This window comes from Hyperolius riggenbachi, chromosome 9, assembly GCF_040937935.1.
Source record: "Hyperolius riggenbachi isolate aHypRig1 chromosome 9, aHypRig1.pri, whole genome shotgun sequence".
NCBI classification, from domain to species: Eukaryota; Metazoa; Chordata; class Amphibia; order Anura; family Hyperoliidae; genus Hyperolius; species Hyperolius riggenbachi.
The window spans coordinates 273,942,342-273,969,867 of record NC_090654.1 but is presented as its reverse complement, the minus strand read 5'-3'; the positions used below and the strand labels follow the sequence as shown (position 1 = coordinate 273,969,867).

The window sequence follows — 27,526 nt, the reverse complement described above, 5'->3', positions numbered from 1 at the left end:
CCCCTCCAAAAGAGAGATTGTTGAAAGCTATGCTTTCAATTATGCAAATGAATCGCTGGTACTAGGCTCCTATTGCTGTGAGGAGACATCTTGTGTCGGGAGACACCCACCACACCAGGATTCAGCCAGTAAAAAATGAAATGCAGGTATGGGCACTCTGCCAGTTTCCAAGATGGCCGCGGCGTTGGGCAGTCCTCAGTCGCCGCAGCACGTCACCGCGTCATGTGATCTCCCACCGGTCAGCTGGCTCGCTGGCATGTGACCGGAATACCAGCCTATTGATTGGCCGCCTGTCTACCGGCACAGGCGTGATGCGCGCGGGAGGGGCGGGGCCGGCAGCTGAGACAAATAAACATGGAGGTGATCTTTCATGAGAAAGTAAGTTGTGTCTGCGGGAGGGGCCGGGAGCCGGGCTGGGGGGTGCAGGCTGAGCCCCAGTGCTGCAAGGGATGGGGGGCTTCCTGTGTGTGTGATCATCAATGCCTGTCTGGCCTGGCATAGGAAGGCCTAGCCTCTCACACCCTATAGAGAGACCTACCTGCCTAACCACCTACCTACCTGAATAATCTCTGGTATAGGAGAGGGGCCTATCTGCCTGACCACCTGGCATAGGAGAGGGGCCTATCTGCCTGACCACCTGGCATAGCAGAGGGCCTGTCTGACCACCTGGCATAGCAGAGGGCCTGTCTGACCACCTGGCATAGTAGAAGGGCCTACCTACCTGACCACCTAGCATAGCAGAGGGCCTGTCTGACCACCTGGCATAGCAGAGGGCCTGTCTGACCACCTGGCATAGTAGAAGGGCCTACCTACCTGACCACCTAGCATAGCAGAGGGCCTGTCTGACCACCTGGCATAGCAGAGGGACCTACCTACCTGACCACCTGGCAGGCATAGCAGAGGGCCTGCCTGACCACCTGGCATAGCACAGGAGCCTGGCATAGAAGATGGGCCTATTATCTACCTTCCTGACCACCTGGCATAGAAGATGGGCCTATCTACCTGCCTGACCACCTGGCATAGCAGATGGGCCTACCTACCTGCCTGACCACCAGGCATAGCAGAGGGCCTGTCTGACCACCTGGCATAGCAGAGGAGCTTGGCATAGAAGATGGGCCTACCTACTTGCTTGACCACCTGGCATAGCAGATTGGCCCATCTACCTACCTGCCTGACCACCTGGCATAGCAGAAGGCCTGTGAGACGGAGCAGTGCTTTTCAGCGCTGCTAGATTTGGGCGCAGCCAGCGCCGCCATAGACTATAATGGGAATCAGTCTATAGCGGCGCTCAGTGAGTAACGTCGGCTCCGTCAGAAGACGGAGCCGAAGTTGCTTAAAAAACAATAATTTGGCTTCCAGCAATCGCTGGAAGCTGAATTATTTCATTCCCCCTCTATCCATGGCGGCCTGGAGGGGGAATAGTAATTAAAACGGCCCGGACTTGTGCAGAAGCAGGATCAGCCATATACCGCTGTATCCTCCACCCAAGTCTACCGGCGCCGATTTCAAATGTACTCCTGTGAGACCACCTGGCATAGCAGAAGAGCCTGGCATAGAAGATGGGCCTTCCTACCTGCCTGGTGCATAGCAGATGGGCCTACCTACCTACCTGTCTGACCACCTGGCATAACATGGGGGGTACATGCCTGTCTACCTGGCATAGCAGAGGGCCTACCTACCTGCTTGACCACCTGGCATAGCAGAGGGCCTACCTACCTACCTGCCTGACCACCTGGCATAGCAGAGGGCCTACCTACCTGCCTGATCACCTGGTATAGCAGAGTGCCTACCTACTTGCCTGACAACCTGGCATAGCATAGGGCCTACCTGCCTGACCACCTGGCATAGCAGAGGGCCTACCTACCTGTTTGACCACCTGGCATAGCAGAGGGGCCTGCCTACCTGACCTAGCAGAGGGGTCTAACCTACATACCTGCCTGACCACCTGGCCTAGCAGAGGGGTCTAACTAATTGCCTGACCACCTGGCCTAGCAGAGGGGTCTACCTACCTGCCTGACCACCTGGCCTAGCAGAGGGGTCTACCTACCTGCCTGACCACTTGGCCTAGCAGAGGGGTCTACCTACCTGCCTGACCACTTGGCTTAGCAGAGGGGCCTACCTACCTGGCCTAGCAGAGGGGTCTACCTGCCTGCCTGTCCACCTGGCATAGCAGAGGGATCTACCTACCTCCTGCCTTACCACCTGGTATAGCAGAAGGGGCCTACCTACCTCCATGCCTGATCTGGAATAGCAGATGGGCCTGTCTACCTACCTGTCTGACCACCTGGTTTAGCAGAGGGGCTTGCCTACAGGCCTGGCCACCTCGCATAGCAGAGGGGGCTCCCTATGTACCTAACCACCTGGCATAGCAGTGGGTCCCACATACCTATCTGACTGACCTCCATGCATAGCAGAGGAGCCTACCTACATCTCTGACCACCTGGCATAGCTGAGGGGCCTACTTACTTTTATTTCTGACATAGCAGAGGGGTTTACCTACCTGCTTGATCTTTGGCATGGCAGAAGGGCCTACCTATCTGCCTGACTACCTGGCATAACCGAGTGCCTACCTACCTGCCTGATCTCTGGCATAGCGGAGGGGACTACCTTCCTGACTACCTGGCATAGCAGAGGGGCCTGCCTAACTACCTGGTATAGCAGAGAAGCCAACCTGACTTCCTGGTACAGCATTGCCTAAATTGGTACCTTACCTGCTTGACCCCTGGCCTATTACAATGGCTTACCTTTCCTCACACCAGAAGAGATATACCTGCCTGCCTTACCACTGCTGTAAGACACACCTACCTACCCCCACCCTATAGTGAAACATCTACGTGTATTCCTGGCCTATCAGACTAGCCAAACACCAACCTGCCTTATAGCTGGCATAGCAGACGGGTCTTCCTTCCTGGCCTCACCCCAAGGAGAGACCTCTACCTGACCTCTGTTTTTATAGACATCTATATGTATGCCTGGCCTAGCCAACAGGCTTCCCTCCCTACTTCTCTGTATAAAAAGAGCCCTATCGGCCTGCCTGGTCTCACTCCATAAAGAGACACCTACCTAACTTCTCCCTCTAGGTATGCCTACCTACCCTAGTGGCCTACGAGAGTGGGTATACCTGGAGATTCACTTCATAGATAGTCCTTTGTGTCTGGCATAGATGTGTGAGCTTCCTGATACTTTCCTAATCCCACCGCCATGTTTATAGCAGGTTGTGTCTTGGTGTTGTGTCCTCGGAATGTGCACATCTCTGTCTCAGTGGATTGCTGGGTGTGAGGAAATCGGGGAAGTAGTGTTAGGTAAAGATTTTCCAGTGGCTCTGGCTGTGGCTGGATAGTGTAATGGTTATGGGCTCTGCCTCTGACACAGGAGACCAGGGTTTGAATCTTCCTGTTCAGTAAGCCAGCACCTATACAGTGAGGAGACCTTGGGTAAGACTCCCTAACACTGCTACTGCCTATAGAGCACTTTTTGTCCACCAAGAGAAAAGCGTGATATTAAGTTTAGATAGTTTACACAGCAAATCCAGCTGCAAACAGCTTCAATAGAATATGATTTCTTCCTGTGATATGACAGCAGCCAAGTTGATTGTAAACATTACAAACAGGCAAGCTGCTCTGCATCTCCAGCCCTAAGCCTGTGAAAAAAAAACTAATTCTCCCTCCTCCCCTCTGCCTCTGAAATCTTTGGCTAGTAATACCTCCCCCCTCCTCCTGCCCAGACGGTCTACTGTCTGAAAATGCCAAGGCTCTCTGAAAAACTGTGGGCAAGGCTTGTTTAGTTTATAGGGAATTAGAGTATAAAAACAAAAACAAAAAAGTATTTGGCTTGAGGAATGCCCTATAAACAATAGGAAAGGAACACAATTATGCAATGAGTAAAAGTTGATCTCGGATCCACTTTAACCTAACCATGCATGTGTAACCGAGTTGGTTGCCTGTACAATATTTAATGCATTGGTTTGGGAATATTAGTCTCTAGTCTCCTTTTACATTTAGTCCCATTTCTGGGGTAAATCTGTGTCTCCTTTTGTAGGAATATTACTACCCAACAGATGTGGTTTATTTCAATGACGGTCCACATTGGGATACTGCATGATGTGTAGGCCAATACGACCAATTGGTTCTACTGATTAAAATTCTAGGGACTTCTTTCGAGGGAGCACCCTCTGAGATATTTGTTTATGGTGGAGGGTTTTCATGGCCCAATTTGAATATTTTAGTGTATTTACATTAAAAGTTACGTTTTAGATACTATAGTACCACTTAGAAAGGCAAATAGGGACCTGTTTGGTCTGTGTTTTTGTGTTTCATACCCAATTCTATGTGTATTAGTTAAAGGGCCCATTTCCACTATCGCGGTTTCCGCCGCGATTCCGCAGAGTTTCCCCGCACATGAATCGCAGAGGGAAACTCTGCCATAGGGGATAACCGCGCCGCGGCCCAAACGCCCGGAACCCCCCGCAGAATTCGCGGCGGAGGCTGTGAATCCCATAGCCGTGCATGGCACGGCTCATAGGATTCGCCTGCGATCCCGCCCACCCGCTCAGTGCCGGCGTGCGTCTGCGAGACGCACGCCGCACTAGTGGAAACGAGCACTAAGTGTTTGACTCTCCAGCGGAAAAAAGTCAAGCCCATCAGGTCCGCGCTGCTGAACAGGCGTGCAGTGTACAGTGTGCTTGCGTTTCAGGGCCCTGCTCGGGAACGGCTTAGTGTAGGAAGATAAGGGGCTTCCTCCTCCTGCGGTATTTCATCTTTCTTCCCCTGAAATGCACAGGTACACTTTAAAGCAAACCTGAACTGAAAAATAAAAGTCAAAATAAACACACATGTCATACTTGCCTCCTGTGTAGTCTACTCCTCAATCTCTTTCTCCTCTCCTGCATCCCATTTGTCTACTGTGATCAATGGATTTCTCTGTCCTCCATTTTGAAAATGGCCATTACCCCATAACAGCTTACCAGTCAGCACACTGTTAAACTGTAATACTGCCCACTTGAGCCATAGGGAAACATGGACATTACCTTGCTCATCAGTTGTCCTTTCAGTTATAACTGACAGCAACTGATAGATTTCACTTCTGAGAAAATCTTCTCAGAACTGGAAGGAATCGTAAGACGACGACATAAGTATGTAATATTCATTTGCAGGTACATCATGTGTTTATTTTAAAGAGAACCCGAGGTGTGTTTAAAGAATGTTATCTGCATACAGAGGCTGGGTCTGCCTATACAGCCCAGCCTCTGTTGCTATCCCAAACCCCCCTAAGGTCCCCCTGCACTCTGCAATCCCTCATAAATCACAGCCGTGCTGTGAGGCTGTGTTTACATCTGTAGTGTCAGTCTCAGCTGCTCCCCCGCCTCCTGCATAGCTCCGGTCCCTGCCCCCGTCCCTTCCCTCCAATCAGCAGGGAGGGAAAGGATGCAGGCGGGGACTGGAGTTCTGCAGGAGGCGGGGAGAGCAGCAGACTGACACTATAGAGATAAACACAGCCAGCTCTGACAAGCTGTTTGTCAGCAGCGTGGCTGTGATTCATGAGGGATTGCAGAGTGCAGGGGGACCTTAGGGGGGTTTTGGATAGCAACAGAGGCTGGGCTGTATAGGCAGATCCAGCCTCTGTATGCAGATAATATTCTTCAAACCCACCTCGGGTTCTCTTTAAATAATTTTATTTGGTTTAGGTTCCCTTTAAGGTATTTCTGAGGTGTTTGCATTCCTTAAAAGGCCCTTTTTCCACTATCAGTCTTATGCAATCCGATTCCAGTTGCTTGCGCATCGTAAAATGCTATGTACTTTATTAACTGGCTGAAACCACAAGAGGATATTTCCATTTTTCTCAATCACAATTATGCCTGCTGCAATTTTTTGTGAACTTGAGCTCCTACACAGGAAAATTGCATAGCAATCGCACAACTATGTAATTTTCCAGCGATTCGTCAATTTAAAATATTTTCCTACCGGTGGTGCAAACACACCACAATCTGATTGTACACCTAACTGCTCACGGAAGTGGGAAACGGAAAGAAATGTGATCACCCCTTTAGATTGTATGCCTTTGGCAGCCCCCCCCCCCCCCCCCCCAGTGTGTCCTTTTTAATTTTGCTACCCCAGCAATGACACCCTTCTCATGGACTAACTTGGACTTGATTTGCTGGGTCTTCTGTAGAACGCATTTTATACCCTGATTGCATGTATAACCTTGTGCTATGTTTTATAAACGTTTTCTACCTCTCTGTCTGTCACCCCTTGTTACAATGTATGTATCACTATTTATTGTCCAGCGCTGAGTAATACGTTGGTGCTTTATAAATACAATAAGTAATAATAATAATCAGGTTTCTTAGTGGAAAAGGACCCTTAAAGTGAACCGAGCGCCACCTATATACAAATATTGAAACTACACCTAAGGGAGGTTCATAACTGCTGTTGACTTTGTAGGGAAGCAGCGTAAAATTAACGCACAGGGCCAGTTCATGTGGATTTTGATTGGCCTAAGCTGTATATTTATTTCCATTGAGCCGGGTTCACAGTGGGACATTGCGGAGCTGATTATAAAGTCTTATAACGCAGCTTACCGCACTGCAATGCTACGTTCACGGTGTGACTTTAGCATCGCATTGTAACGGGTAGCATTATGGTAATGCAGTGCGTTACCTCTAAACGCACACATTACCAGGTACAGGGAAGCATACTTTTTATTGCCTGTATGCTTTACTAAACTTACCGTATGTGATGGTAACGCAGCATTAATGTACGTACCACGCTGTAATGCTGCGTTGTGGCGTTAACGGTGCATCATAACACAACGTCTCACTGTGAACCTAGCCTTAAACAATACCAGTTGCATGACTATCTTGCTGATCTTTCTGGCATCAGTAGTGTCTGAATCACACACCTGAAACAGGCATGCAGGTAATCCAGTCCCACGTCAGGCAGAAACACCTGATCTGCATGCTTGTTGAGGGGCTGTGGCTAAAAGTATAAGGGTGCCCATACATCAGGAGATTATGGGCAGATTCGACAAAGAGACAGATTTATCTCTAATGGAATCTGTTGAAGCTGCCCATATACTGCAGGCCGATTCCCGTCCGATTTCAGCATGAAATCTTAAAGGGAACATGAAGCGAGTAAAATTATTTAAAATAAACACATGACGTAGCTGCAGATGAATATTACATACTTACCTTACCGTCCGTTCCTCTCAGAAGCTCACCATTTTCTTCTGACAATGATCCCTTCCAGTTCTGACAATATTTTGTCAGAACTGAAATATACCAGTTGCTGTCAGTTATGTATCAGCAGCTGTCCGTTACAACAGAATGTGCAAGGTAATATCCATGTTTCCCTATGGCTGAAGTGGGTGATATTACAGTTTAACAGTGTGCTGACCAGGAAGCTGTTAGGGGGTAATGGCTATTTTTAGAATGGAGGACTGAGAATTCCCTTGATCACAGTGGACAAGTGGGACGCAGGAGAGGAGTAATAGATTGAGGAGTAGACTACACAGGAGGCAAGTATGACCTCTGTATGGTTATTTTGACTTTTTATTTTTAGTTCAGGTTCTCTTTAAGGGAATTCGCTGTGCCCACCGCTGCCCCCCAGTGTATAAATGTGCTCCCCCCCCTTCCTGTGTGTGCATTTATACATTACCTGTCCCATGTCAGCCTTCTAGGTGGCTCTCCGTACACGCCACTGGCGCATAGCATCTGACGTCAGACCTATGTGCTGATGTTAGACGCTATGCACAAGTGGCATGTACGGAGGCCACCTGGAGGTTACAGACACCGCATCAGTACATGTATACATTATGTTGGCAGCGGTGAGAGTTTCGTCGCTCGTTCCAAAATCGGCTGCCGTACCACCGCGCACCCGAGCAACCAACTTCAGCTCGACATCTTGCACCAGGTGCGGCCCGAAATTGGTTGTATCGTTGATCGGGCCTGTACTTGGCGGCACTGATTTTCAACCGATTCGATAATAATATTCTGAGGATCAGTAGGATGGCCAGGTAATTTGGAATCTTTTAGAAGTGAATAAATATGTCAGCCTTCGTATCACCCTCACTTCAGATTTGTCTTAAGATTTTGTTTCCCTTCCTGTGTTTCAGCAAGAGGGCTCCCTCTGTGCCCAGCATTGTCTCAATAACTTGCTGCAAGGCGAGTACTTCAGCCCTGTGGAGCTGTCCTCTATCGCCATGCAGCTGGATGAGCAGGAGCGGATGAGGATGGCAGAAGGAGGCGTACAGACTGCAGAGTACAGGACCTTCATTCAGGTGCGTCCTCCTTATCTGTGCCTAAATAATGAAGATACATAAAGGTAACACTGAAGCGAAAAAAATTCTGATATAATGAATTGGTTGTGTAGTACAGTTAATTAATAGAACATTAGTAGCAAAGAAAATGTCTCATATATTTGTTTTCAGTTGTATAGTTTTTTTTTTATTTTTATAATATTGCATCATTCTCTAATATTTGCAGTTTACACATTACACTCAGCATTCTAAACGATTTCATAGAACAAGCTAGTGAACTTTTGACCTGTTCTCTGCAAAAATTAAAAAAAAAAATACAGTGACAGACACTTGAGATAATAAGCTTCAGAAGACAGAGCTCTCTGCAACTTTGAAAGTTGTGGAGCTCAGATAAACTCTTTTGCATAGATAACTGGAGTTTCTTAAAGCGGACCCAAACCAAACATTTTTTTAATTCAAAATATTTAGTTGCACCACTCTGACACATACAAAGATATATAAACACTCCTTGAAGCCTATGAGCATTTCAGTGCATGCTTTTCACCCTCCTCTTATCATAACTAGGGTTATACTGGGGGCAGCCATTAGCAATTCCTCCTTTGCCGGACACCACCTACTCCACCAGTCTGCCGGATTGTGTCCCGGCAATATGAAAGGAAGGGAGGGGTTCCTCCAATAAATATAAAATATTTTATATTTGTCATCATGCAGCTGAAAAAAGGCTGCTATTTATTATTATAATTTAGAAAATAGATTTCATTTCTGAAATCTTGTATTTTTAAATTGGGTCCACTTTAAAGCGGAACTGCAATATAGAAAATAAATAAATAAATAAACATACCAGTAGATTCTAAATTATAAACTCTATCTGTCTGTATGATTTTTGCCGCTCCCCGCTGCTGCAATCACTGTATTTTGTAATTTTTATTCATTTCCTGGTTTCAGCCAAGATGGCCACAGTGCCTGATAACTTCCGGGTTACTGCTCCTCATTAGTATGTTTTTTTTTTTTTTGTGGTAGCGTGCACGAGAGGATTACAGCACTGCACATGCGTAACTTGTCCTCTCGTGCACTCTCAATCAAGAGCCCAGCTACCATTGCGAGTACACTTGTACTGTTTGTAATAACCTCCCTAGCGGTGAGAAGGAGCCTGGCTCGTCCAGCTAACAGTTGCTAAAAGTGGTATGGACGAGCCAGGCTCGTGAACGCAGCCAGGGAGATTTGTAGCAGCTGATACACCCTCCCTCCACTGTGCATCCCTTCCTCCTCCTCCTGTTCCCCAGCGTTAGGCTGTAAACCCCCCCCCCTCCCTCCACTGTACATTCATTCCTTCTGATTCCCCAGCGTTAGGCAATACATCCACCCTCCCTCCACTCTGCATTCCTTCTGATCCCCCAGCGTTAGGCTGTAAATCCCCCGTCCCTCTGCTGTGCATTCCTTCTGATTCCCCAGCGAGGCTGTAAATCCCCCCTCCCTCCACTGATCTCCCCCCTATTGTCGGCAGTGTCCCTGGCAGCGCTGTGAAAAGGGCAGGGGGTGATTTACTCACGGAGGCTCTTTCCAGCGATGAACGAGTATTCTTCTCTGCATCCAGCTCTGGGCTATTGTAAACAGCACACGTGGCTGACTGTATACAATAGCCCAGAGCTGCATGCAGAGAAGAATACTCGTTCATCGCTGGAAAGAGCCTCGGTGAGTAAATCATCCCCTGCCCTATTCACAGCGCTGCCAGGGACACTGCCCACAATAGGGGGGAGATCAGTGGAGGGAGGGGGGATTTACAGCCTAACGCTGGGGGATCAGAAGGAAGGAATGTACACAGGCCTGTCTCTTCCTCGTTCATGTGTCATATCAGCGCTCACGCTGCGCTGAAGGAACGAGTGTGGAGTGGCACTGGTGGGGCGGAGAAAGGGCGGGTACCTGGCCTGAGGGGAAGTAAACCATTTTGCAGGGAGAGGAACACTGACTCGTCTGCCTGATTTTAGCATCGACTTATAAGTCGATGCTGTTTACCGGCAGAATCTCGGGATGGAGAGAACACACAAAGAGCTCCATAGGGCGCACAGAGGTATGTCATCGTTAAAGGTACATACCCATATTATCACATTGTATTAAAAAAAGATCCTTCAGTTCCGCTTTAACTCTTCTTGTTCTGGAAGCAATATGAGACTTATATCTGTCCTAATGTTTTATTTCTTAGCAGTACTACACATACAAATCATTAAATCATAAGTTTATTTTCACTTTAGATTCCCTTTAATGTGCTCCCAGTGTACTTTGCACTAAGGAGGAGCCAGTGAGTACTAAATTCCATTTTGCGGTGTGTGTTGGTGGGCGCGTGCCGCGGGAAAGAGTGTCAGCTCACGTCTTGCTGATACGCTGCTCTCCATCTTATCAACACTTCCCACTTCTGAGCCAAAGTCTCTGACTGTGAAGACAGAAGTGTCAGGAGGATGGAGAGCAGTCGGCAGTGCCACGGCAAATGGTGGCAACGCAGGGGAGTTAAAAAGGAACTGTAGGTAATATAATTAATTCAATTGCTTTTGCTTTTTTTTTTTCAGTATTTATTTCACAGTGGTATGTTGCGGAGCTGCATTCTAAACTCTTAAAACGCAGCTTACAGCACTGCGATGCTAATCCTATGGAACTTTCACAGTGCGACGTTTGCGTCGCATTGTAACGTGTAGCATTATGGTAAATCAATGCTTGCAGTGGTTTACCTCTAAACACACACATTACCAGGCACAGGGAAGCATACTTTTCTTTGCCTGTATGCTTCACGGTACCTACTGTATGCAACGGTAACGCATCGTTAATGTGCGTTACCACTTTTTTTGCATTATAATACTGCATTTTGACGTTAACGTCGCATCACAATGCAACGTCCCAAGGTGAACCTAGTCTAAATGATTGTCATTGTTTGCCCATTGTAAAATCTTTCCTTTCCCTGATTTACTTTCTGAAATTTTTCACAGATGGCGACATCTTTAGTTCTGTCAGGTGCAGCTCTGCAGAATGTTTGCTTACTTAAAGTTCCAGAGTCAGTGAAAGTAATGCCTGGTGTCCCACAATGCTGGGGGGGTGGGGGGCGCAGATGGCCATGTGATCGGAACGCAACATGCGGAATGGCACTGCCATCTGTGCTTCCATACCTTGCACTGCTGATCCCATTCACTACAATAAACGGGTCAGTGCTACCGAAAAATGTGTGCAGCAGTGGGATAGCGCATCGCACTGCTGCACAGCACATCTAGTGTGAGCTTCATACAGTGCAGTCTATGCACTTCTGATATTCTTGCATGTTGGCCACTATACGTGTTGCCGAAATGTGCATGGCAACGAGTGTAATGTGAATGAGGCATTACTCATTTTAAACGCTTTTCATCAGATAGCGTTAATACAGATGGCTCTGGTCCTGCAGCTCTGGTTCCTGGTTCTCATGGGCCAGGTCAATCTCTATCTCATACAGTGAGTTTGTATGCTCTCCCTGTGTCTGGTTGGGTTTCCTCCGGGCACTACTCTTGGTGTTTATAACATCAGATTGGAAGATCAGCATGGGGTTATTTCTATAACAAAGCAGCTTTCCCTTGTATCGTGTATATTGTACAGATACTGATAATACTTCCTTGCATCATTACAGCAGCCATCCGGGAACATGGACGACAGCGGATTCTTCTCCATTCAGGTAATAACCGACTGCGAACGCCTGCGTATTGACGTAAGCTTTATATTTTCACCTCTGGAAGCGCAGCCTGTCTCATTTCTGAAATGATCATCCGTAATCGGGGAAGGTACTGCTGTCAGAACACCCCATGTGAACGCACATAGGGGACAAGTGGGGTCACCAACCTGACATACTGCGCATGCTCAGAGATCTATGTCTGGGTCAAAGGGTGATGACTTACCGGACAAAACGGGGCATTGTTACAGATAAATGGAGGGGGATGCTGGCACACGCACACAGTTTCCAGACACCACAGAGATCTGCAGCAGTCCCAGCACTCGGCCAGTGCACACCAAAAAACGCTAGCTGATTGATCGATTTCTGATCGATTCTAGGCATGCTTAGAGCAATTTTCTAAACCTGCCTAGTGTTTTTTGATGCGTTTTGGTGTAGCATTTTTTTTTTAAAACGTCTGGAAAATCGCTCTGATCTAGCGTTTTCCAGAGCGGTTTTCCACTTTCCTATACTTAACATTGAGGCTGAATCGCCTCAGAAATCAGAAAAATGCTGCAGGACCCAAGTTTGCGTTCTTTGAAAAAACAAATCACTCTGGTGTGCACCATCCCATTGAAATACATTAGCCAAGAGCTTTTCAAAGCGCCAGCGTTTTAAAAAAATTGAAAAATGCCAAAATTCTGCTCAAAGTGTCAATGTTTTGTGTGACCACCATTATTTTCCAGCACTGCCTTAAAAAGAGTCTGAAGCCATTATAAAATCTTCTTTTTACCTTCTATTTATCTTAAAGAGAACCCGAGGTGTGTTTAAAGAATGTTATCTGCGTACAGAGGCTGGATCTGCCTATACAGCCCAGCCTCTGTTGCTATCCCAAACCCCCCTAAGGTCCCCCTGCACTCTGCAATCCCTCATAAATCACAGCCACGCTGTAAGGGTTGTGTTTACATCTGTAGTGTCTGTCTCAGCTGCTCCCCCGCCTCCTGCATAGCTCCGGTCCCTGCCCCCGTCCCTTCTCTCCAATCAGCAGGGAGGGAAGGGATGCAGGCGGGGACTGAAGTTCTGCTGGAGGTGGGGAGAGCAGCAGACTGACACTATAGAGATAAACACAGCCAGCTCTGACAAGCTGTTTGTCAGCAGCGTGGCTGTGATTTATGGAGGGATTGCAGAGTGCAGGGGGACCTTAGGGGGGTTTGGGATAGCAACAGAGGCTGGGCTGTATAGGCAGATCCAGCCTCTGTATGCAGATAATATTCTTCAAACCCACCTCGGGTTCTCTTTAAAGGGAACCTGAAGAAAGAGAAATTATTTAAAATAAACACATGACGTAGCTACAAATGAATATTACATACTTACCTCCCCATCAGTTCCCCTCAGAAGCTCACCATTTTCTTCTTACAGTGATCCCTTCCAGTTCTGACAAGATTTTGTCAGAACTGAAATATACCAGTTGCTGTCAGTTATGTATCAGCAGCTACATACACTCTCAATCGCGCTACAACTTTTAACACAGTCCTTGAATACTTTATGAAGAACTTGCATACTGCACAAGCTGTGAATCGTTTGAGGCTGGGGATCACCTGAGAGTATCCCAATGCGCAATAGACCCATCTAACTGATGGTCTGTGGATAAGGGTGAGTGCCCAGTCTTAAGGGTGTTGGTGGAGGTGAAATTTACACAAGAACCTACGCATTACTGAATGCCCACATTTATTGCTCGGAAAAGTATATGGGACTGAAACCTGTATGGACAATTGATCCTTATACTTTGTAGCAAGGACTGTGTTAAAAGTTGTAGCGCGATTGAGAGTGTATGTAGTGTTTGTATATTGATTTTAGAATCTCGCACCACCTGTATAGCTAATAGTATTGTATTTCCCTATGGCTCAAGTGGGTGATATTACAGTTTAACAGTGTGCTGACCAGGGCTGTGGAGTCAGAGTCGGAGTCGTGGAGTCGGGCAATTTTGGGTGCCTGGAGTCGGAGTCGGGAAAAAATGCACCGACTCCTAATTAATTTGTAACTGTAATTAAAATAGAAATTATGATAAAATGTTCTATTTCTCAGATAATAGTCATTAAAAATAATGTATATATACAGTAATAGCAGTGCTTAGTCCACAAAAATGAAATAAACCAATCAAAATTAGTTACTTGTGCTGCTTCAATAAAGCAGTCCCCGTATTTTTAAGGTCAGATATACATATCTGTGACTGTATATATGATGTGTACACAGGAATCTCTTATATATACTAAATAACATCTATGCTGTAAGAATAAAGCCTGATGTGTAGCTGTGTCACTAATAGAGATGGTCAATGAGATGGAAATAATTCTGCACTGATGCTGATTTATGCAAATGTATGCACTCCCTTTGCTGATGAAATCAAATAATTTGATATGTTAAAATTTGGTTTGGTGACTACAAATTAAAGGGTACCTGAGACGGATGAAAAGTAAAGTTTTATACATACCTGGGCTTCCTCCAGCCCCCTTCAGGCTAATCAGTCCCTCGCTGTCCTCCACCACCCGGATCTTCTGCTATGAGTCCTGGTAATTCAGCCAGTCAGCGCTGTCCGGCCGCATGCCGCTCCCACAGCCAGGAACATTCTGCACCTGCGCAATAGTGCTGCACAGGTGTAGTATGCTCCTGGCGGCGGAGTGTGTGCATGCGCACTACGCCCGACTGGCTCAAGTACCTGGACTCATAGCAGAAGATCCAGGTGGTGGAGGAGGACAACGAGGGACTGATTATCCTGAAGGCGGCTGGAGGAAGCCCCAGGTATGTACAAAACTTTAATTTCATCTGTCTCAGGTTTACTTTGTTACACAGTAGTACTATACTCTACATATGCACTCCCCACAGAGCTGCAGGGAATCCACTGAGAATGCTGTGCACATTGAACACAGAGGTGTTGTCTGTCACCCATAAACCTTGTTCAGATTGTGCATGAAGAATGTGTAATAGAGGAAGAATCTCCTCATTCCCCTGCAGAGTACCTGCACATCATTCTTACATGTACCCACACTTACATTGCCTAGGGCCTGATAGATGTTCTTTGTTCCTGTTTGTACCTTTTACAAGTACTCTTACCAAGGACTAGTTTTAGTCTAAAGGGAATAAATATTGTAGTCTACATATCCTTCTCACTTCAGTTGTCTTGTAAAATTCCTAAGCGTTGGCAGCTAAGAGACCAATTTCATGTTACATACTTTTAATCAACAAAATTGTAATATGCAAATTAGAGGAGTCTGAGTCGGTGGAATCCTAAACTGAGGAGTCAGAGTCGGTGGATTTTTGGACCGACTCCACAGCCCTGGTGCTGACCAGGAAGCTGTTAGGGGGTAATGGGCATTTTTAAAATGGAGGACAGAGAAATCCATTGATCACAGCGGACAAATGGGACGCAGGAGAGGAGAAAGAGATTGAGGAGTGAACTACAAAGGAGGTAAGTATGACCTGTGTATGGTTATTTTGACTTTTTATTTTCAGTTCAGGTTCTCTTTAAGAAGTATAGGTAGAGCTGAAACGCTGCACTCCCGCGGCAGAAAAAGGGCTTTATACTCCCCAAATCCTGGGGCAAACATCCACGACTTTCAAAGTCATGGATTTTGCTGCCCGGGGAGGCAGAGCTTTCCGCTCTAGCTCTGCCTCTACTGGAGTCAATCTGCGCCTCTCCCCGCCCCTCTCAGCGAAGGAAGACTGAGAGGGGTGGGGAGAGGCGGCGATTGACAACAGTAGTGGCAGAGCTACAGCGCAAAGCTCTGCCACTTTCAGGAAGCGCTGGCCGGATTGTTCCCCAGGGATTTGGGGGGGGGGGGGGTAATAGAACCTCGTTCAGCCGCAGGAATGCAGACTTTCAGCACTACCTATACTGCTTAAGACAAATAGAAGGTAAAAAGATTTTATTTTTGCTTTTAACTCTCTTGGGCATGGAGGTCACTAGAGCAGCACAGGAGCCACTGGAATCCTCCTCCACCTCCTCCATGAGGAAGCTGGTGGATGTTGGAGACCTTGCGCTCCTCCACCTTCCGTTTGTAGATACCCCACAGATGCTCAAGAGGGTTTGGGTCTGGACACATGCTTGGCCAGTCCAGCACCCTCAGTTTCTTTAGCAAGGCCAGTCTTCATGGAGGATTATTTAGGCTGTTGTAATGTTGGAATACAGCCCTGGGGCCGAGTTTCAGAAGGGAGGGGATCATGTCACACAGTACATATGGGCAATCATAGTTCCCTCAGTGAACCGTAGCTCCCCAGTGCTGGCAGCACTCATACAGCCCGCCCCAAACAATGACACTCCCTCCACCATGTCTCACTGTAGACAAGACACACTTGTCTTTGTACTCCTCACCATGCTTGACACTATCTGAACCAAAAAAAAAGTCTATCTTGGTCTCATCAGACCACAGGACATGGTTCCAGTAATCCATGTCCTTAGTCTGCTTGTCTTCAGCAAACTCTTTGGGCTTTTAAGTGCATTATCTTTAAGGGACTCCGAGCAACTGTCATGGGCATGCCTTTAAGACTCCGACCAGTACTGCAAAGTATTTAAAGATGCATACCATTCTGTAGCTTGTGCTCTCCTCTTTCATTTGATGCCTGAATCACCGTTCTACACCAAATAGTTTTTGTTCGATTTCAATTTAAAAATCGCGGCTGCCATCTTGGCTATATTATAAGTTATAACTAAGAAGTGTCATGCATGGCCATTGCAAGAGGCTCCTCCAGAGGGGTCATAGCACGACTTCATTGGAAGTCGTCTGGCTTCAAGGCATGCCCATGAGAGGTGCTCGGAGACCCTTTAGAAGAGGCCTTCTGGAATGCAGACTAATTGTGTGGCGTATGGTCTGAGCACTGAAAGGCTGAGCCCCCCCCCCCTTCAACCTCTGCAGCAATGCTGGCAGCACACATACATCTATTTGCAAAAGACAACCTATGGATATGACACTGAGCACATGCACTTGCCTTCTTTGGTCATCCATGGTAAGGCCTGTTCTTAGTAGAGCCTGTCCTGTGGTCTTGGCTACCGTGCTGCTACTCAGTTTCAGTGTGTATGCAATCTTCTTATAGCCTAGACTATCTTTATAAAGAGCAAACAATCTTATTTTTAAAGAAGAACTCCAGTGAAAATAATGTAATAAAGTGCTTCATTTTTACAATAATTATGTATAAATGATTTAGTCAGTGTTTGCCCGCTGTAAAATCTTTTAAATCCCTGATTTACATTCTGACATTTATTACATGGTGACATCTTTACTGCTGGCAGGTGATGTAGCTGCTGCATGCTTTTTTGGCAGTTGGAAACAGATGTAAACGGCTATTTCCCACAATGCAACAAGGTTCACAGACAGGAAACTGCCAGAAGTACCACGGTCCTCTGAGTTTCTTGTGCGAGGGGTTTCACCACAATATCAGCCATACACCGCCCCCTGATGGTCTGTTTGTGAAAAGGAATAGATTTCTCATGTAAAAGGGGGTATCAGCTACTGATTGAGATAAAGTTCAATTCTTGGCCGGAGTTTCTCTTTAAGATCTTTAGAGAGTTCTCGGCCGTGAGGTTGCATGTTGAACTTCCTGGATCCAGTAAGAGAGAGTGTGTGTGTGTGTGTGTGTGTGTGTGTGGGGGGGGGGGGGGGGGGGGGGGTGTTTGGGGGGAATGTCAAGAATTTCAACATTCTTCACGTAGGAGTGCACTCACTTTTGTTGTCTGTGTGTTGAGGTATTTTGATGGGACAGCAAACTTACACTGTTTTATATCTGCTATACACTGACTGCTTTGTCTCAGTGTCCTATCTTCAGTGTTGTCACATGAAGAGATGCAATAAAATATTGACAGAAATGTGAGCGGTGTACTCCCTTTTGTGAGATACTGCACATAATGGACTTTCTCTGGTCTTCTTTTCCTGCAGGTTATTAGCGACGCGCTGAGTGTTTGGGGGTTGGAACTGATCCTATTCAACAGCCCAGAATATCAGACCCTTGGCATCGATCCTGTGTAAGATGCATTTTACAGGCATTTTTGTCATGTACACGAGCTTATGTAGGCTTCCCCGTGTACTTTGTGTTACTGCTGATAAAAAAATGGGAGGTCAATGAGCTACTAATCATCCTGTGATGTTAATTTATGCATGTTGAACATGGACCAATCGCTTGTAGTGACTGCTGCAATTACCCTATTTTTCAGCAGTATATAAAACGCCCTGGACTTTAAGACGCACCAAACCAGGGAAAAAAATATATATACTAAACCTGATGTGTCCATGTTCCAGGAAAATCGTGTACGTTCTCCCCAAATTATTGTGCCCCCTTCTGTCCCCCATGTGTCCTACTCCACTCCCCATGTATAGTTCTAAGCAGCAGCACCTAATCCATTGTAGCTTGCAGTGATCACAGATCTCTCTTCTCCCTCACTGTTCCCCTAGTGCCGCCTTCCGCTGAACGCATCATCAGCAGAAGCCGGCACTAGGGGAACAGCGAGGGAGAGGAAAGGTTTCTGATCGCCGCTAGATGAGGTGAGCCATGCTGCTGATAGCTATACAAGGTGAGTGGAGGAGGTCACATGGGGACTGTACAGGGAGTCCCCGACATCGCGACGGGCTGTCGGTTTGTATCAGCGGGAGTTCATAATTCAGGGACTCCCTGTATTTGGCGTATATGACGCAGTAACTTTTTCTTATTTTTTTGGGAAGAAAAAGTGCGTCTTACATGCTGAAAAATATGGTAGTTCACTTGTAAATTGGCTACATCTGAATAAATCTGCCTAAAATTTGCAGCAGCATAGAATTCTTAGCAGTGGTGAATCGGTGGTCAGAATTAGTATTTCTTTCCTTGAGTTTATGTGCTAAAGTGCGACACAAAATTTCACATTCACGATTTTAGAATTCTCGCCAGCTGAATTCTGATCAAGTTTTCTATTTTTGTTTGTTTCTAGAAACGAGAGAGCGTTCATTTGCAATTATAAGGAGCACTGGTTCACTGTGCGGAAGCTGGGCAGACAGGTATGTCCAGACACTGGTTCACATCACCCCGCCTCTCTTCTACACCGCCCAATCAGAAGGCTGGAGGAGGGGCTTCCATGGCTGTGCTGCTAAGATGATGCTCATGCTGGCTTTGCTTTGAGGCTGAGCTATTTAAAGGAGAACTGTAGTGAGAGGTATATGGAGGCTGCCAAATCGGGTATATATGCCGGTACTCATATGACCTTCAATAAAGCGGTAAGGCTACTTTATGCAAATTGGCTCCCCTAGCGTATAAAAGGAAGAGACGGGCTAATGATTGCATCACACATCTGTAGCTGGAGGCAATATCTGATAGATCGGAAAGCATATTAAAACGATATTGCATTTTAGATCACTCATTACTCTCGTTCACTCATATCTCTTGATTGCAAAGTGATTGGAAGTGAAGTAGTGTGTGCTGCGCCCCTTTAATATTGTCTCCATACTTTTAGGCCTGTTCACATCATACATCGCAATCGCTGACCCCAGCATTTTGCGATTTTGTGGGCGATTTTTTTTTTTTATAAAGCTTATCTGCACGCTGCAAATTTTGAAATTTTTTTTTTAATTTATTTATGTATTTTATAAAGCTTTTTTTAGTTTTTTTTTTGTTTGTTTAAATAAAGCTTACGTGCGCATTGCAATTTTTTAAATTAAGCTTACCTGCGCGCTGCTTTTTTTTTTTTTTTTTTTTTTTTTTTTTTTTTTTAATAAAGCGTACCTGCGCGCTGCGATTTATATATATATTTTTTAAGCGCTTTTCTAAGCGTTTTTGCAGAGCAATTCTGTTTTTTTCACTTCCTGACATTAGTCAGGAAGTGAACTCTTTCACCCGGAAATGAATAAATACAATGTATTTATTCATGAAAGCACTGGGGAAATTGCTATACAAAGCGTTTTTTCAAGTACTTAGTGATTTCCCTATACCGTCCACTGAGGCAAATCGCCCTGGAAGTGGTACAGGCAGCGCTTTGGTTAGCGGATGGGAATCAATACGCTCATGTGAACACTATCATAGGGAATCATTGCACAAGTGCTTTTAGGATGATTTTGAAAATCGCTGGCGCTTAAAAAAAGCCAAAAGCGCCCTTAGTGTGTACAAGCCCTGAAAGTGTACCTGAGCCAAACATTAGGCAACAAATTAGATACTTACCAAATCAGACAGAAGCCCCTGGATCCTGCAGAGGCATCCCATGCCTGCCGGGACCCCACCATTGCCTTACGCTTTTCGGATTTGTATCGTGCCTGTGCTGCGCCTGTGCAGTTAGCCAGAGCCATGAGCTGCTCCGTAATAATGCGCAGCTGTACTGCGTGAAGAGGAGCGCAGTCACAAACTTCTGGAGGGTTCCAGGATGTGGTGGTTGGGAGGAGGATCTGGGAAGCCACTGTGACCCAGAACAGGAAGCCTGCGGGTTCTCTCTGCGCTTGCGCAAGCTTACAGGCTTCTTCCTCCCCTCCCTCTGCCGCGCGTCATTTTACCGTTCATGCGCATAGCAGAGGAAGAAGCCTACATATGCGCAGAGAGGACCCACAGGCTTCGAGTTCTGAGTCACAGTGCGACTTTATTTCAGAGTCAAGGATTACAATGTAATTTATAGCAGGAGCACTTTGAAGTGGATCCGAGATGAACTTTTGTTCATTGCATAATTGTGCTCCTTTCATATAGTTTATAGGGCATTCCTCAAGCCAAATACTTTTTTTTTTAATACTCTTAATTCCCTATAAACCAGGGTTCTCAAACTCAATTTACCTGGGGGCCGCAGGAGGCAAAGTCAGGATGAGGCTGGGCCGCATAAGGGATTTCACAATCTCGGCGCATCGCCGCCTCTGCCCGGCCCTCTCACTCTTCCTTCACAGAGAGGGGCGGGGAGAGGCGGCGATCCGTGCGGCGATTGACGTCAGGAGGGGCAGAGCTGAAGCTGAAAGCTCTGCCCCTTCCAGGAAATGCCGGTGGATTGCCCCCCGGGCGAGCGACTTGGGGGCTCTGCAGCCCTCGTTTAGTGGCGGATTACTTGGGAGCACTGAAGCGAACTATAAGGAAGCTTTTGCCGGCGAGGGCCACAAAATATTGTATCGAGGGCCGCAAATGGCCCACGGGCCGCAAGTTTGAGACCCCTGCTATAAACTACACAAGCCTTGCCCACAGCTACTCCAAAACGCCAAGGCACTCAGACCAATGTAGCAAGGGCTTATGGGAGCTCAGTCTTGGCAGGAGGAGGAGGAGGTTACTAACCAGAGATTTCAGAGGCAAAGGGGAGGGGGGAGTGAATTTTTCACAGGCTGAGCCTGAGGGGTGGAGATGCAGTTGCAGATTACCTGTGTAATGATGACAAACAGAACATGGCCGGTCTCATTGTATCACAGGAATAAATCATCATAAAGGCCTGGTGCACACCAGAGGAGTTTTTATGAGCGTTTTGAGTTTTTAAATCTGCTGCTAATGTTATCCTATGTGTCTGTGCACACTGGAGCAATGAGGTTTTGTAAAAAAAAACAACATAGCATTACATTGGGAAGAGCTTTTAGAGGTTTCAAAAGCTCTTCCCAATGTAATGCTATGGTTTTTTTTTACAAAACCTCATTGCTCCAGTGTGCACAGACACATAGGATAACATTAGCAGCAGATTTAAAAACTCAAAACGCTCAGAAAAACTCCTCTGGTGTGCACCAGGCCAAACTGTTTTAAGGGATATCGCCTACACTGTATGTCACGTGTGTCTTGCTGTCTGCCTCCTGCTCCCTGATCTCTCTTTTAATCCTTATCGATTGATTTCTTCACAGTGGTTTAACCTGAATTCCCTGCTGACGGGTCCAGAGCTGATATCAGACACTTACCTGGCACTGTTCCTGGCACAGCTTCAGCAGGAAGGTAATCCTCACACCTCTCAGCTGTGTGTGACTGACATGGATGTTACAGGACTCCCTCTGTGTAAATCAGCATGTGGCAAACACCAATTCCTTGTCGTCACTGGTTACCTCTGACAAGACAAGCCTGTACCCTCAGGAAACCGGTAATCCAGAGGAATGCGGGGACCTTTGGGTTGTGTCAGTGAATTTGCATTAGTGCTGACCTCTTCTGCAGCACTTTACAGAGTACATAGTCATGTCTCTGACTGTCCTCAGAGGAGCTCACACTCTAATCCTGTCATAGTCTAATGTCCCACCATATTATTATGTATTTATATAGCACTGACCTCTTCTTCAGCACTTTACAGAGTACATCAGGCTTTCTCAACCAGGATTCCCTGGAACCCTTTGGTTCCTTGAGGACTCTGCATGGATTCCTTGTCAATTTCCTCCATCGTGGGGAAGTATAACAGAGCACATTGTAATAGGGGGTACTGTAAATAGAAACAATAAATTAGAGGTCAGAATAATAATGAGCATATTTAATAAAAAGCACCAGGAAACAGTATAAGTGGCAATGTAATAGGGAATAGTGAAATAAACAACCTCGTTTATTTTTAAGACCATGCCTCCTGCAAAATAAATGCAGGGGTTCCTCAAGTTCAAAAAAATGTTTGCAGGGGTTCCTTGAGATCCAAAAGTTATTTGCAGGGTTCCTCCAGGGTAAAAAGGTTGAGAAAGGCTGTAGTACATAGTCAAGTCACTGACTTTCCTCAGAAGAGCTCACAATCTAATCCCTTCCATAGTCATAGTTTAATTACCTCCCATATTATTATTATTATGCATTTATATAGCGCTGGCATCTTCGGCAGAACTTTACAGAGTACATAGTCATGTCACTGACTGTCCTCCGAGGAGCTCACAATCTAATCCTACCATAGTCATAGTCTAATGTCCTACCATATTATTATGTATTTATATAGCGGTGATATCTTCTGCAGCATTACAGAGTACATAGTCAAGTCACTGACTTTCCTCAGAAGAGCTCACAATCTGATCCTACCATAGTCATAGTCTAATGTCCTACCATATTATTATGTATTTATATATCACTGACATCTGCTGCAGCACATTACTGAGAACATAGTCATAGTCGTAGCCCTCACACACACACACAGCAAGTTGGTGGACTTATAAATTAAAAAAACAAAATGTTTTTGCAATGTTACATTTGACTGCAATAAAAAAAATGATTATGAAATGCAGTTAGAAGACAATTTTCATACATTAGTGCTCTGGTGGGACTCGGCCCCCAGCATCCCCTCCAGAAGTAGACGGAGCCTCGGAAGTCACTCAGGCCGGATCCCCAGGAACAGACTGTCCTGTGTACAGAACACAGAGCATCTGGCTTTTTCTGTAATTAATACAAATGCCAGAACGTTGCTGGACTCCATAAGCAGCCAGTGGAAAATGTACAGAAGCTGCATTCTGTGACCCCTCTAAATGCCAGAAGCCAGGATTCCTTGTCAGTGCTGAAATGTGCATTGCTTAGTCATGTCACTGACTGTCCTCAGAGGAGCTCACAATCTACCGGTAATCCTACTATAGTCTAATGTCCTATAATAATACTAATATTATAATGTGTTTATATAGCACTGATTCTGCAGCACTTTACAGAGTACATAGTCATGTCACTGACTGTCCTTAGAGCAGGTCACAATCTAATCCTACCATAGTCATAGTCTAATGTTCTACCATATTATTATGCATTTATATAGCACTGACATAATCTGCAGCACTTTACAGAGTACATAGTCATGTCACTGACTGTCCTCAAAGGAGCTCATACACTAATCCTACCATAGTCACAGTCTAATGTCCTTCCGTATTATTATTATTATTATGTATTTATATAGCCCTGACATCTTCTGCAGCACTTTACTGAGTACATACAGTAGTCGTGTCACTGACTGTCCTCAGAGGAGCTCACAGTATAACCCTATCATAGTCGCAGTCTAATGTCCTACCATATTATTATGTATTTATATAGCACTGACATCTTCAGCAGCACTTTACAGAGTACATAGTCATGTCATTGTCTTTCTTTAGAGCAGCTCACAATCTAATCCCTACAACAGTTCAAGTCTAAAAACTACTTCCTGTGAAAAAATATTTCACATCTTAAACACTCTTACTGTGAATGACCACTTTCTAAACATTTGGTAAAATTACTTTTCCCCCGTACGTAGTTCATGTCCCTCCTAAGGGTAAAATATCTAGTTTGTTTTTGTTAGTTTTTTTCACCAGAATGCCCTGTAACATTACACTAAACTCTCAGTAGCTATAAATGTAAAACTAGATCAATTTTTTTTTATTCCGTATTTCATAAAATGTACGGTATATACAGTAGTCTATTGAATTGAATGTCTTGAACTAGAGTCTTTGAACTGTAGTCAGCCTATTTTTTATTGTTATATTTATAGTTTATGGCATCAATTCACTAAGCATTACCACATTCGGTAATGCAGAAAACAGATGATTTTACCAAACATCTTGCCAAACCCAAATTCACTGTTTAATGGGAACCTAAACTGACAGGGATATGGATGTATTCTTTTAAACAATACCAGTTGCCTGGCAGTCCTGCTGATATCTGACTGCAATAGTCGCTGAATCACACACCTTAAACAAGCATGCAGCTAATCCAGTCTGACTTTAGTCAGAGCACCTGATCTGCATGCTTTTTCGGGGGCTGTGGCTAAAAGTATTAGAGACACAGGATCAGCAGGAGAGTCAGGCAACTTGTATTATTTTAAAACGAAAAATCCATATCCTTCTCAGTTTAGGTTCCCTTTCAGGCTGTTATCACATTAAAAAGTGAAATTACTGTTTAGTGAGGTATATTAACGACTTGTGCTGTAAATACCCCAATAAATATAAATTCTCAAAGTTCACAGCATTTGGTAAAACAAGGAAAATTTTAGGACTTGTCTCCAGCCTGGAGCTGTCGGTAACTAGCAATCAACATGTGGTAAAATTGACATACTAAATGAGACAACCGATAGGAGCAGCCTCCTCATCCTGCTACTCACCCCATTTGATCCGATGCGACACTGGGTGGGAAAAAATGAAAACAAAACACAAGAGCAGCAGGAGACGACATTCAAAGAGGCTTTTTTGTATCCCTTTAGATGTGCAGATCTATAGACTGATACACAGAAGAGCTACCTCTAGTGGTATGCATGCAGATTTAAAGGGATGCCAGGGATAAACCTATTTCTAGCAAGCTGTCACAAGACTGAAGCAGGGACGGCTCGTGCAGACCACTTCTAGAAGAAGCAAAACAGAGTGATCTGTATTTATTCTCTGAAGAGTCTTTGCAAAAACAGTAAAAACTTTTTTGTCTTGTCAGCAATTTTTAATATAATAAAGTCTGATATTGAACCTAGAATTCAAATGTATATCATGTGGTTTAATTATCTGAACTGATCCTCTTATATACAAATTTTTTGTCATTTTGAGCGTGGTGGCCTGCTCAAGTGGGGATCTCCCCTTCTATTTACGAGTCACTTTTAGACTCACTCTCAATGGTACTGAAACACATTTAAAGGCCCAGTGCACACTGTGTTAGCGTAATCGCAAACTCTCAGCACTTTTTGAAGTGATAATTTTTTTATTTTTTTTGTTTTAGAGCGATTCTAGGCATGTGAAGAGCGATTTTCTACACATGCCTAGCGTTTTTTGGAGTGTTTTGGAGTAACGTTTTTATATTTTGTCATAGTAGTGCTGTAACTAAACAGCTTCTGTAACAAAAACGCTTGGAAAACCGCTCTGATCTAGCATTTTTCAGAGCAGTTTTTCCTATACTTAACATTGAGGCAGAATCACCTCAGAAATCAGCAAAATGCAGCAGGACCCGAGTTTGCGTTTGGGGAAAAAAACGAATCGCTCTGGTGTGCACCATCCCATTCACTTTTATTAGCCAAGCGGTTTTCAAAGCGCAAGTTTTTTTAAAAACGCTCAGAACCGCTGTTGGTGTACACCAGCCCATAGAAGAATCACAGTTTCCTGCCAGACCTCCTCCACAGCTGGTGAGATCAGGCCTTTGGTAATTCACTGAAAAATGTTGCTTCAATTCACTAACTATTACCACATGTGTGGAAACAATAGTGAATTAGGGGAAAAAGTCTAAAATACTGAATGCGGTATTTTATCGACCGAATTTTTTTTTTTTAAACGAACGGCCCTGGGCTCTTTCACATCTGAGCTGTTTTTGTGCGTGTTGACGCAACAGCCATCGTGTGCGTTTTGAAAGGTAAAATGAAAGTCCATAGACTTTCATTTTACATTTCACATCTAACACAGCGCTTTGTGCGTTGTGTTTCGACGCTCCCCGGAGCTTTTAATTGTCCGGCGCTTGCGTTGTGTTACAATGTAAATGAATGTAAAACGCAAGCTCCAAGAAGAGAATGCGTTTTTAAAATTTTTCAACGCACACAGGTCCAGTTGCAAATCAAAAAATTATAACCTCACCTGCGTTTTCCTGTGTGCTGTAACGGATTGAAAACGCATTAAAGAGACTCTGTAACAAAATTTTCAGCCTTATTTCTTCTATACTATAAGTTCCTATACCTGTTCTAATGTGGTCTGGATTACTGCAGCCTTTTCTAGTTGCACTGTCTCTATAATTAATCTTTTTTTTTTTTGTCAAGCTTTGTCGACCCATGGAGGAATGGGCTGCCTCTGTTGTAATGAATACAAGTTATGCACGCCCCCTGCAGGTTCTGTGTTCTTTTGTTTACTCCTCACTCTCTGCTCTCAGTTGCAGCTTGTCTGATGCAGTTTGTGAGGCTGAGGGGGGAGGGAGCTGCCTGTCACATGCTGAGAAAATGTTTGAATCCCAGACTGGAGTGCAGATAATTCACTATGTAATAAAAACTTAGTATACTGTAACATGCGGGGAGCGGCGGAAGCGGAAAAGAGGAATCCTGGAGATCAGTGACTCGATTGGTATGTTTTTTTTATTGTCCAAATCGGACAGTACAGATTCTCTTTAAAAACGTATACTAACTGCATACAAAACACAATGGATGAAAAACGTACGAAAACGCATACATCAAAACGTATGCTTTGGCTCTTCACCAACGCGAGATGAGTGTGAAAGAGCCCTTAGTGAATTGAAGTCTTTGAGGCTTCAGCAGAAAACCTATTCCTCGCCCAATCACTGTAACTTTTCTCTCCAGGCTATTCCATATTTGTGGTGAAAGGGGAACTACCGGACTGTGAGGCCGACCAGCTCCTGCAGATGATTCAGGTTCACCAGATGCAGCGACCAAGACTCATAGGAGAGGACGCGGCAGCACGAGACCAAAGGTAAACCCAGGACAGGAACCCCCCCCCATATGTTTACCGGAATGCGTTGAGATACTAGAAGAATTACGGCTAAGAAGAATTACCCTGCGCTGTTACAGTGTGTTAAAGGAAACCGGAGATGAACGCTTAGGCACAAAATGAACATATCTCCCGGATAGATTTTACAAAAAAAAAACTATTTCTGGTATTTTTGCTGCTCTGGTGTGCCGTTTTTTGGTTTTTTTTTTACTATAACTCCATGCAAAACACAGTTCATCAGAAAAGCATTTTATTTAGTGGGCTGTGTGCAAAATGAAATCACCATTTCTAAAACCTCTTATTACTAACAAATAGAGCTAAAAAAAAGTTTTTCAATATACCCTTACATTAGCAGCTCCTC

At 45.1% G+C, this 27,526-nt stretch overlaps 1 protein-coding gene across 2 annotated transcripts in view; it reads left to right on the top strand.

Annotated features, from left to right (window-relative positions):
- Positions 1-278: 278 nt before the first annotated feature.
- ATXN3 (ataxin 3) overlaps positions 279-27,526 on the top strand; it is a 44,718-nt gene continuing 17,470 nt past the window's right edge. The window contains exons 1-7 of one of the 2 annotated variants that reach the window (XM_068254601.1): positions 279-378; positions 8,110-8,274; positions 11,897-11,938; positions 17,839-17,924; positions 18,861-18,927; positions 21,709-21,796; positions 27,018-27,147. In XM_068254601.1, the coding sequence (XP_068110702.1) occupies positions 355-378; positions 8,110-8,274; positions 11,897-11,938; positions 17,839-17,924; positions 18,861-18,927; positions 21,709-21,796; positions 27,018-27,147 (602 nt within the window). In that variant the 5' untranslated portion in view covers positions 279-354. Of the gene's footprint in view, positions 379-8,109; positions 8,275-11,893; positions 11,939-17,838; positions 17,925-18,860; positions 18,928-21,708; positions 21,797-27,017; positions 27,148-27,526 lie in introns of both variants that reach the window. The other variant, XM_068254600.1, reaches the window with a different exon arrangement.